This window comes from Lithobates pipiens, unplaced genomic scaffold (genome assembly GCF_037356315.1).
Source record: "Lithobates pipiens isolate NorthernLeopardFrog02 unplaced genomic scaffold, aLitPip1_a1.2 Scaffold_18, whole genome shotgun sequence".
NCBI lineage: Eukaryota > Metazoa > Chordata > Amphibia > Anura > Ranidae > Lithobates > Lithobates pipiens.
Genome location: NW_027507758.1, coordinates 405,219,276 through 405,232,108, shown reverse-complemented (window position 1 = coordinate 405,232,108; position 12,833 = coordinate 405,219,276). Strand labels below are relative to the sequence as shown.

Sequence of the window (12,833 nt, the reverse complement as noted above, 5' to 3'; positions counted from 1 at the left end):
TTTTCTGACACTTGTTCTGTACACATTAAAATCAATATTTTTTGCTACAAAATTTCTTAGAACCCCCAAATATATATATATTTTTTTTACCATAGAGAACAAAATGGCGGTTGCGCAGAAATTTTTTGGTAAAAAAATGAATTTAAAATGAATTTAAAAAAACTAAACCCGTAGTTAGCCCAATTTTTTTATTTTGCGAAAGATGATGTTGTGTCGCATGAATAATAATCTTTATTCTAAGTAACAAAAATCGTTATTCTCATTTTAGCCAGAATCATGCAGCTCTATTGTTTGTGTCATTTTTGTGTGGCCCAAGACCATTCCTCTTCTTCCAATGTGGCCCAGGAAGGTCAAAATTTTGGACACCCCTGATATAGAGTATTGAATCACTTTAAAAACTCCTGATGCTTTTAGAAGGGAAAGTATAGTGTACTAAAGGTTAAACATTTGTCGTATTAGAAAGCCCAGAATGGTTTACCATAGTTTCATTGAAACACCCTTTATGTAGGCTGGTTGTGCATTTCAAAGTTGAATTTTCACTGCCGCATATCTTTAACATGAATTTCTAAATGAGAGTTTTAAAAAAGAAGCTGCAAACCATTTAACTGAAAACGTGACATGTAAATACAGTATATAAATTTGTAACTATTAAAAAAGTTAAATACATTTAGTGAAAGCCATTACAGTTTGCAGTGATAACCTATCACTGTTTTAATATTGTTTTTGTGCTGGTAATGTTGTATTTGGTTTGCCCTTTCGGTGAAGTTTGTCTTTTTTCCTTGCACTTTTTATAGTTATCCGAAGGCGGTCTGTACGTGTGCATGAGCACATTCCTGGGGTTTGGAAGAGAACACGTGGAGCGACATTATAGAAAGACAGGGCAGTGTGTTTATATGCACTTGAAACGTCACATAAGACAGGTAAGATTACTACAATGATCTGTGCCTTTAAATGAAAGACTATTATCAAGCGAAATACCTGTGTGGGAATCCTTGTGTGCAGCCATTCTTTGATTCCTGTACTAGATTTAGGCAGCGATGTGACTGGAAGGTAAACTGATCATGTTTGCTTTTACGGCCCTGGGCCTAGTATGTAGCCTTTGAGTCAGGACCTTCAGTGGCTATTTTGCTTTAAAAGATTCCTTACCCTATCTGTTGTCTAATACTGCTCTTTACATTTAAATGTATCTAAAAGTGTGGTTATTTTTTGAAGGACTGAAGAAGTTGACTGTACAGTGGTCCATATTTGCTAACCATATAATTAACATGACCTTCTCTTATGCTAACTAGCCATATAGAGGCGCTTTAGAGAGCTTTAGTCCGGTCTGAAATTGTCTAACAGACAGAGGAGGAAGTAAGGGCAGGGGTGAATTTTTAGAACACAATTTTTAGTTTTGGCCAATAAAACACATCAAATAAGGGTTTAAACATGTAAAGAACCAATTAACTAATTTACAACTGTAACAAGCACTGAGTGCCCCAAGTCAGCACGGACCTCCTACCAAGTCATTAGCAAAGTAACACTGACCATGCATTACGGTAGTAGATTGTCATGCAAAGATCTAGATGAAAATTCTGATTAGTACATTCAATGACTTGGCAAATGTAATGTCAAGTACTTCAAAAATGTTTGCTTTTAACATTCTATTTTCAAATGGACTTCCCCAACCAAAAACCACATCCACTAATGTAAATTAAGTTAAGGAAAAATTTCCATCCTGCGCCTTCGAATATTTTCATCACAGTGGTCAAAGAGGGACGTTGATTTGACATGTAGGCATATACACAGTGGTAAATGACAAGTCAGTCCCTGCCTCCTCTTCCGTGCCCACTAACCAGCTAAACACAATGGGGTGGGATATTACATTTCGATTGATGGAGACTTCACCTCCCTTTTTATTCTAAGACACAGGCTGGATGTGTGTGACTACCAGAAATCAGCCCACACCATGGTATTGTCAAAAGCAATAAAGATTTGATTTATATTGACAGTTTATCAATATTAATTTTATTTTTACTCCGCATCTTTTTTTTTAATGTTTTTTTTTTTGAACATGTGAATAGAAGCTCCTCCTGCTTATGTTTCCCTGCAGACTTCCTTGAGGAGTTGGGTAATGTGACTGCTGTATATCTATTAGAGAAATAAAAGGGTTTTGATTAAAAAAAAAAATGTTTAGTATCACTACAAGCAGATACATTTATGGAATTATTCACATTTGGAAGCATGTTACATTGAAGTGACATACTCTGAAAACACTCTCTGATGTGCATTTTATTATGTTTGTTTCTGTAAAAAGAGAACAGCTGCAGATGATGTATATAAGGCACAGCAAATGGTTATACCAGCAACAACAGTTGGGATGTTTTTTGTAACCCATTAGGGAGATTCTAAAACGGTATCCTAGTTCTGAAGGTGTTAACTTCAGCAAGACAAACCTGTGTTTACACTGTGCTACTGAAACACCGGATCTAAGAACTGTTGGAGACCAGTTGCAGTCTCTCCTGAACTTTCCACTTGCAAGCAGATTCTTGGCCTGTAGCAAAGCCACCTGTCACAGTTTCATGTTATAAAAACAACTCCTAATCCTACCTAACCTTATCATTATGAGCTGCACAGGGCATCACAACACAAAGGTATATTGACCTGTTATGCACTGCACATGGGAACAAACAAAGAGTACCTTGGGATAAAGTGCCCTATACACAGGGCTTAAAGGGGTTGTAAAGGTTTTTTTTTTTATTTTCTAAATAGGTTCCTATAAGCTAGTGCATTGTTGGTTCACTTACCTTTTCCTTCGATTTCCCTTATAAATGTTTTTTTTTCTTTGTTTTCTTTGTCTGAATTTCTCACTTCCTGTTCCTCCTCAGTAAGCTGTTCAGTAAGCTGTTCTGACTGACTAACCACCAGCTCAGATGATGGTGAGAAGTTTACTGAGGAGAAACAGGAAGTGAGATATTCAGACAAAGAAAAAAAACATTTAGAAGGGAAATCGAAGGAAAAGGTAAGTGAACCAATAATGCACTAGCTTAGAGGAACCTATTTAGAAAATAAAAAACGAACCTTTACAACCCCTTTAAATTCCTAGAGGCAAATAGGCTGTTCTCTTTTCAAGGGGATTTTCCCTTAGCTTAGTGAATGTGGTGAAAAATGGCTTTGTGAAAAATACCCAAACACATGCAAGGAAGAATTTTTACAACAAAACTAAACAAATAACTGGATTTTTGCTAGAACATGTTTGAATGATGGAAGTAAGCTAAGCTTTACCTCATTCACTAATTAAGGGAAAATTTCCTTACAAAGCAAACAGCCTGTTTGTCTTTAGTAAATGAACCCCATTGTGTGATTCTGGAAAACAGAATGGATTCATGCTGCAATACAAATAAAGGTGATAGCAGTGTTTTTGTGTTTTGTAAAAAGCAAAAACTCGTAGGACTTTAGGAGGGATCATATGAGTGATATAGGTCATAAAGATATGGCCTCTATTTTATTATTCCCAGTGGCGGCTGGTGTAAATTTTTTGGGGGGGGGGCTGCAAACAGTATGCCACCCCCCAGGTGGTCGGTTGGTTGGTCGGTAGCACTTACCCCATCATTGGCAACTTCCCCTTGCTCGGCAGCCTCCCGTTCTCCTGCTCTCCATCACCGGTGGCTTCCCCTGCTTGGCGGCCTCCCATTCTCCTCCTCTCTACGGCAGCAGCTTCAGTTTCCTCCCTCTTTCTCGGTGGCCAATCGGGAGTCTTCCGTTTTCCGATTGGCCGAAAAGAGGTCTCGCACCTGCTCCTGATTGGCCAGATTGAGGATCAGTGTTTCAACAGTGAATATTAATTCGCTCTTGTAACACACCTGGGTGGGCTCAGGTCGCATGCTACTCTATTGAGATATTTGGAGGTAGAGATCTTTTTTGCTTGTCTACTCATCCTATTTTGAAGCCTATTAGATCCTTTGGCTCTAATCGGGTGCTTCAAAAAAATCCCCTGCATTAATAGGGGATGGACGCGGCGACAATGGATTCATGCTATGCATGAATCTATCCATTATGCATATAGGGGGGTGGCGTGAGAGAGGGGGGCGGTGCCCCTAATGGATGGGCCGCCACTGATTATTCCTTACAGGCCCACTTAAAGAGGAAGTAAACCCTTACAAACGACTTTGACCTACAGGTAAGCCTAGATTAAGGCTTACCTGTAGGTCCAAGAAATATCTCCTAAACCTATATGGTTTAGGAGATATTTGCCCGAAAACGGGCACCGCTGTCTACGGCGCATGCGCCGTAGACAGCGGCGCGCAGGCGCACTAAACGCGGCAGTTACAAGAATGGAGCTGCCGCATTTGTCGACTCGCGTGCGCGGGAGTGACGTCATCGCGGCTTTGCTGAATGACAGCGGCGGAGCTGCGAGACGCCACTCCCGTGCGCATGCGCGGGAGTGACGTCATCGCGGCTTCGCCGCTGTCATTCGGCGGAGCTGCGAGACGCCACAAGCAAGATGGATGCGGCGGACTACAGGGGACAGCGGCGACTTCGCTGGCTCCTGTGTCAGGTAAGTGACACATAATGGGCTACTATGCGATGCATACTAGTCCATTATGCTTTACCTTTGCAGGGAAAAAAAGAGGAAGTAAACTCATCAGGGTTTACTTCCTCTTTAAACTAGGGTTGATTATGAGCTGGTGCTCACTTCCCATTGTATTACCTTCACTGGCAACTACTCATTTCTCTGCCAGACTTTTTTTTCATGCAACACACTGAAACATGTAAAATTAGTACACATGTAAATCTGGCAATAATTTGTCTCTCATTCTGATAGGTGTATGAAATGCTCTAGAGCTGTTGCACGCTCATTGTTGGCATGCATGCTGGCAAACACTCTTTGCCACCACAGACTGGTTATGACTCCCCACATCAACCTAGGCTGAAGTATTGTAATCTAAGGTGATTCAATGCCACACTTGTGTTCCTCTATATAGACTCATAAATAAAGATACAAAAATCTGTCATGCATTAAATGTATAAATCAAAGTCCTCATAGTTCCAAAATTCAAAGAATAAAAAAAAAAAAAGTCCACGTGTATGTATTTCACCATGACAGAATGCACTTGAAAGTGCTTGTTCCTTTATGTTATACACACCGTGTGTAATCACCATCATTAGCAGCTCACCTCCCATTATGACCTATGGGCAAGGGTAGGCTGAAGGCCATCCACCCAATTGTGACCCTCCACCAACTGATCAGCACATGAACATCCCTGAATACATTATCAACCATGATATCCAACACCCACTTCCTCAAGGTGATCAGCATCTCCAACTCACTCTGCCAACTTATGAGAGCTCGGGATCTCTCCCAAGTAAATTTGTTTGAAGAGGGCCATGGCAGAACATGGAATATTGCAGGCATTTTCAAATTCAGCGATTGTATGCAGTAACCTATCACAACCAAATTACTCCCATGGCTAGTAGTAGTAGTTGGTCACATTCAATTGGAGTTACAATATTCTGTTGACATTTTGCAGCTTATCCAAGATGCTCAATTTTAGTTCTAATGAGTGTTTGGAACATACCCCATTTATTGCCACACGGCTAACTCAGCCCAAGATGTTTAGAAGCAGCTTGGATAAGCTGTGGAACATCTTCAACATTACAGAATAATTCCAGTTAAAGGTGACCGACTACTACTAACTATAGAGACAGAAAGAGTTGTGGGACCGTAAAATGAGGCATAAGACCTGTACGTCAAATGTCTCCATCCCTGTTATTCCATATATCAAAAAGAGAAAGGTTGGGACTTTTAATGAAGCATGCAGCAGGAAAGCAAAAAGAACACTATGTACTGTTAACAATGTATTTATTCAATGTAACAATACATATACTTAAGGCACGCATGCAAGTATAAAAAAAATTGTATAAAAAAATAAAATATATATATATATATATATATATATATATATATATATATATATATATTTTAGAGAGCGATAAATCTATACATATATATTTTTTTTCATAGATTTACAGATAAACATAGTAATAGTACAGGACTTGCAATATGCAAAATTCATCAATCCATATTCTCATATAAAAAAAAAAACAACATGATTAATGTGTACAGGAACCGTCAGAACATTGGTAAGAGTAGATTAGGAATCCATGTTCTACACATCTGAATGTAGCATCTGAAAAGTCATTGTATACATTTGAATGTAGCATTTAAAAGCTTGACACGTTTCATGCAATTAAATCCATTCATCTGGAGCAGATGCAAGGAGTGTGTCTACAAAATGTAGATAAATGAACAATGTATCAAAATAGAGAAATAAGAATGATATATGTTATGTAGGGTGAGGAGCATACCACTGAAACCTCTCCCCATACTTATACAATGACCATAGATGTGACATATGATTGTGGGCACTGAGGGTAAACTACGGACAGCGTCTCTCCCGGCAGCTGAAGTGGTATAGACCGCAAGGATATACAGAATAGATGTACCTGGGAATAAAATCCCCATGGAACAGCAGATGGTATGTTGAACATAAGTATGGGCATCTGGGAATAAAAATAAAGAGGAAAATCTGGGTGGTACTAAGTGATGGATTATTGTTGTATTAATTGTGCTATAGACCCAGTGTTGGTCCAAAAAGTGCATGGTGTACCGACAGAAAAACTCTTCTTCCAAGATCAGTCAAACTCCAGATGTCTTGAAGTAAAGGTGATTTATTCAAAATGTACCAGTACATTTAGGGTGATGCTTATGTTCCAAATGATGAAGCAGAATCACATTGATGTTCAGCCCCCTCCTAATACTTGCAATAATGCAGCTATAATGCTTCTATTGCCTGAGAAAACACTGATAGCTCCTAGTACATCATGGTACATACTTTATTTACTAATCGGTGTTCTGCCCCGCACACACGATTGGACTTTCCGACAACAAAACCGTGCATTTTTTTTCTTCCAAGGTTGTTGGCTCCAACTTGTCTTGCATACACACGGTCACACAAATGTTGGCCAACAATTATGAATGTAGTGACGTACAAGACGTACGCGATATCTCCATTACGAATGCTAGTTTTACAAGAAGTGCTTCCAGCTCGTACTTGATTCTGGGCATGCGTGGACTTTTGTCGATGGACTTGTGTACACATGATCAGAAAGTCTGACAAAATTTGAGAACCTGCTAGCCAACATTTGTTGCCGGAAAATTCAACAACAAATGTTTGATGGAGCATACACACGATCGGACTTTCCCGCCAACAAGCTCACATCCAACATTTGTTGTCGGAAAATCCGATCGTGTGTATGGGGCATAACTCTTAAAATCTGTTACCATATATGGTAAAGCTTAACCACTCTATGTTTAACTATGTAGTTAGATGAAACAAAAAAACACAGCAAGTTAATGCAACATGTGCTCAGAAGTCTTCTTAAAATGCAATCTACAGTGTTAAAAAACAATAGTCACACAATAAACATTTAAAACTTTTCTAACAGTACCCAGAGCCAAGAGTTGAAAAAACAGCCCATCCCCACTGAAGAAAGAATATATATTGCATAGTGATTGCGGTCAACCACACGTGCGAGTGATTAGAGGGAGGGAGTTAACCCCAGAGTGGGAAAAAAGCACTCAGCAATAATGCTACAAATAGCTCCCTCATGTAAACGCAGATATACAGTGGGGCAAAAAAGTATTTAGTCAGCCACCAATTGTCCAAGTTCTCCCACTTAAAAACATGAGAGGCCTGTAATTGTCATCATAGGTATACCTCAACTATGAGAGACAAAATGTGGAAACAAATCCAGACAATCGCATTGTCTAATTTTTGAAAGAATATATTTGCAAATTATGGTGGAAAATAAGTATTTGGTCACCTACAAACAAGCAAGATTTCTGGCTCTCACAGACCTGTATCTTCTTCTTTAAGAGGCTCCTCTGTCCTCCACTCATTACCTGTATTAATGGCACTGTTTGAACTTGTTATCAGTATAAAAGACACCTGTCCACAACCTCAAACAGTCACACTCCAAATTCCACCATGGTGAAGACCAAAGAGCTGTCGAAGGACACCAGAAACAAAATTGTAGACCTGCACCAGGCTGGGAAGACTGAATCTGCAATAGGCAAGCAGCTTGGTGTGAAGAAATCAACTGTGGGAGCAATAATTAGAAAATGGAAGACATATAAGACCACTGATAATCTCCCTCGATCTGGGGAACCACGCGCAAGATCTCACCCCGTGGGGTCAAAATGAACGGCGAGCCAAAATCCCAGAACCACAAGGGGGGACCTAGTGAATGACCTGCAGAGAGCTGGGACCAACGTAACAAAGGCTACCATCAATAACACACTACGCCGCCAGGGACTCAGATACTGCAGTGCCAGACGTGTCCCCCTGCTTAAGCCAGTACATGTCCGGGCCCGTCTGAGGTTTGCTAGAGAGCATTTGGATGATCCAGAAGAGGATTGGGAGAATGTCATATGGTCAGATGAAACCAAAGTAGAACTGTTTGGTAGAGAATGCTGAGTTGCAACCAAAGAACACCATACCTACTGTGAAGCATGGGGGTGGCAACATCATGCTTTGGGGCTGTTTCTCTGCAAAGGGAACAGGATGACTGATCCGTGTACATGAAGAATGAATGAGGCCATATATCGTGAGTGCAAACCTCCTCCCATCAGCATTGAAGATGAAACGTGGCTGGGTCTTTCAGCATGACAATGATCCCAAACACACCGCCCGGGCAACGAAGGAGTGGCTTCATAAGAAGCATTTCAGGGTCCTGGAGTAGCCTAGCCAGTCACCAGATCTCAACCCCATAGAAAACCTTTGGAGGGAGTTGAAATTCAGTGTTGCCCAGCGACAGCCCCAAAACATCACTACTCTAGAGGAGATCTGCATGGAGGAATGGGCCAACGTACCACCAACAGTGTGTGACAACCTTGTGAAGACTTACAGAAAACGTTTGACCTCTGTCATTGCCAACAAAGGATATACAACAAAGTATTGAGATGAACTTTTGATATTGACAAAATATTTATTTTCCACCATAATTTGCAAATAAATTCTTTCAAAAATCAGACAATGTGATTGGCTGGATTTGTTTCCACATTTTTTCTCTAATATTTGAGGTATACCTATGATAAGTACAGGATTCTCTCATCTTTTTAAGTGGGAGAACTTGCACAATTGGTGGCTGACTAAATACTTTTTTGCCCCACTGTAATTGCAAATAGTACTGGCACCAGATTGTCAACAAATTGACGCCACATGTCCATTACTGGCAGTGTGGTGTCGATACACAGTGGGAAGTCTGCTCCAAACCCCCCCCCCCCAAAAAAAAAAGAAATGCCATACGGCAGGGAGAGAAGGGGGGGACCCCCCCCCCCCCCCGATGTGCATTGCAGCTCCCAGGATAGAGAAAACCACATCGCCCACAAAGAAAGTCCATCAGATGGCACTGAGGTGTAAATGTTATGGAAAATGTGTATTAATGTATGAAATATTGTATGCCTGATAAACACCCTATCCTATATCATAGCCCAATTGATTGCAAGGGAAAGGAAAAGGGAAATTGTGACACATTGAGAAAGAGAGTTTTGGGACTTTAAATGAGGCATGAGACTTGTAAGTCAAATGTCTCCATCCCTTTCTCTTTTTGCTATATTAGGGATGGAGACATTTGACTTACAGGTCTTATGCCTTATTTAAAGCCCCAAAACTCTTTTTTTTTCTCAATAGATTAGGGATGGAAGCATGCATGCATGGAAAGTAAACCCTGACGCAGACACTTATGTGTCACAATTTCCCCTTTTCCTTCCCACAAAAAATAAATCACTTGTTTTAGGAGAGAGTTCAAAAACAATGTCTACTTGCATTTCAAGTTGGGTATCCAGAATTATGCCATACCAGTTAGAAATCTCATTAATAAAAATGGTAGCATCACAAAAGTGGTAGCATCACCCAACAAGCATAAAAAATGGGGGAAAACGAAAGGATGCCAAGATGACCTTCCTTTCTGGACCTTGTGCGTGAGATGTGCTGGTGCAGTGGCGGAAGTGTCCACATGCACACCATGCCTTCTGCTTGGTGGTTACAAGCAGTTATCCAAGCAATCCAAAAATAGTTTTCAAGTTTAGAGAGCTAAAGGGTTTTCCATTAAAAACTGTTGATCAAAGAGCAGCTCAGGTCTTCTGTAGGTACAGCATATAGTGAAGAACGTGCCAGTTGTAAACTAGTTTCAATTGCTTTCTATGCCAGGCTTAATTTAAACGCGAAAACCTATTTGAGTTGAGTGCAGCTATTATTTCTTGTCCTGACATTGCTCCTTTATTTGCAGGTTGTCCATTTTAGAATTATGTTTTAAGCTTCGTGATGACATTTGAGCCTGTTTAAAGAATAATTTTCTATCGTGCTCCTTCAAGCTTTCTCATCATGGTGGTTAACAGTGAATGTCGATATGACCCCACTAACCACTAGAAAATCAAACTAATGTTCAGAAAATGAAAATATTAAACCGAAATTTTACTATTGTATGGTCAACTAAGTAACTTTGAGCACTGCACTAGCCTCAAAACTCCTTCCGTGTGGTCCTCAAAACAGTTTGTGTAGGGAACCCTTATTTCTCCATTCAGGAAATCCTTTCCATTCATCATCTTTGTACAGGTAAAGGGGTTTCCCAACTGTGTAAATTTGTGCAAATAACTTCTTCCAAAAGGAGAAAAGTTTGAAGTTTGAAGGGTAGAAATGTACTGCTCATTATGTTATGTTTGATGTTTGTTAATCTCTTGATTTGTCACTTTTACATTTGCAATATTTTGTAATTGAGACTTATAGTATTCTGTACTTGTATTTGAGAGGCTGGTTTACTAAGGAAGTTAGGAATCTTCACCCAAAAATCACATGAATATTCACTTCTATTATCCAATCATGTTAAAGCAGATTAGTGTTCAGATTGAATGCCCAATCATTTGCACATAGACTAAACTAAACTAGACTAGAATAAAATTGGAAAATTGGCCAGAATATTTTAACAGCTTTTATATGGCCAAGTGGAGAATTCTCACTATTAGGTGTCCTAGATATTTAAGTATCATGAGGATGAAACAACTCAGTGGTGCCTTCTCAGAACTCAAATATCCGTTTTGGAGCATATTATCATAATGGTAAAAAAAAGCCATTGATGTGATTTTAAGTTTTTTTTTTTTGTATAACTTTAACTTGTTTTTTGTAATTGGATCATGCCGCTATTTGCTGTACAGTATATGTTGTATTTGTATATTCCAAATTGCTGTATGTGTACTGTTGCAGTCATTTTGGTGTTGACGTTATTCCTAGGGTATGGTGTTTATGGTTATATGAAAATCACAGTAAGATCATAGGCAAGAATTTACATTTAACGATTGTCCACTTCAGTGTTTTGCAATACCAGTAAATAGCAACAGGTTATGTTTTATGAGTTTGTTTTTGTAAAAACAGTTTAATCCACTGTTGGATTAATAGCTGTGCCCATGAAGGGTAATCCTCAAAACATGACGTGCTCAAACACCCAGATGAGAAGCACAGGTTTAAATGCACACCAGGCAAAATTATTGTAGGGCTTATTCTAATATTTTTTTTTTTTTTTAGAAAGCAACTGGAGCATCTGGTGGAGCACTACCAAGACGGATCAATAGCAAGCTATTTTTAGGTAAGCAGAATTATATTTACGTAATTGCATTTTAATACTGACTGTTCAGATACGTGGCACAATTTTTTGTGTATTTTTAGAGCTCACAGCTATCCAATATTCCTTGTGGTAATTGCCTTTCCACCTTTCCAACTTTCTATTGGGTGGAATGGGAATGTCCCACTGGCCAGTTTATAGTCCAGACGTGAAATACATTTATGGTTGGAGGGTGGTCCTGTGTAAACAGAGTTGAGGCAGGACAGAGCTCTGAAGGTACGACAAGTGTATACCATTCCTTCAGAGCACATGCGCCAGTGATGTCACCAGCTGCACACCAAACAGTGCAAGTGTAGGAGATATTCACTGTACCTATAGCCTTATTATAGGGGTAACTGTAGGTACAAGTTAAAAAGTGGATTTTACTTCCACTTTAAAAGCAAATTACATTTTTAAAATATTTTTGAATGACATTCACCAGGTTGTTGACTGTACCAAGAACATTTACTCTAAAATCTACTAGTAGCTTAATTATTCATGAACCTTTTTCCAGCTGCCTGATACTTGTAGTTCCTAAATGTTTGGATGACTTTATGCTTTTGGATAGATCTGGTGAGCAGCAATAGGTAACCTAAGGACACCATATCCAATGTATAATTTGTATTTGATTTTGTTTCATTACTGACATAAACAGAAAAAAAAACAAGAAAATATAGCAAACTGGATTATAGCAATCTTGGCCTTTTTAACTTGACGGGTCAGTAGGTGCAGAGAATAGTTGCATGATAATTGCTATAAAACATATAGGAGCAATCTAAACATTAACTGTTACTAAACATGGGCCATGTTTACAACTGAACTCCAGATACTTTTTTTTTTTGTGTAGATACATTGGTCCAGCTTGGACCAATGTACAGTAAGTATACCTTGTCTTGTTGGAATATTAATAAAGTCTGTAAGGATTTTACCTCTAGTTGTACCGAGCTGCCGGACCGTATACCTTTATACTTATTCCATGCCTGTGGGACTGCTATGGAAGTAAAAAATCACTATAGTAGTCACCACTGCTACTACAGTGATCACCGTGGTCTTTCAGGTCCTGAGCCGAACAGCTGCTCCTATGGAACCTGGAAGACCCCCAATGATAATGCTATATTTGCTATACAGAATATGTA

The 12,833-nt window shown here is 39.4% G+C and overlaps 1 protein-coding gene across 1 annotated transcript in view; it reads left to right on the top strand.

Moving 5' to 3' along the window:
• USP13 (ubiquitin specific peptidase 13) overlaps positions 1-12,833 on the top strand; it is a 128,832-nt gene that overhangs the window by 36,326 nt on the left and 79,673 nt on the right. The window contains exons 2-3 of the mRNA XM_077487918.1: positions 795-920; positions 11,622-11,682. Of these exons, the coding sequence (XP_077344044.1) occupies positions 795-920; positions 11,622-11,682 (187 nt within the window). The remainder of the gene's footprint in view (positions 1-794; positions 921-11,621; positions 11,683-12,833) is intronic.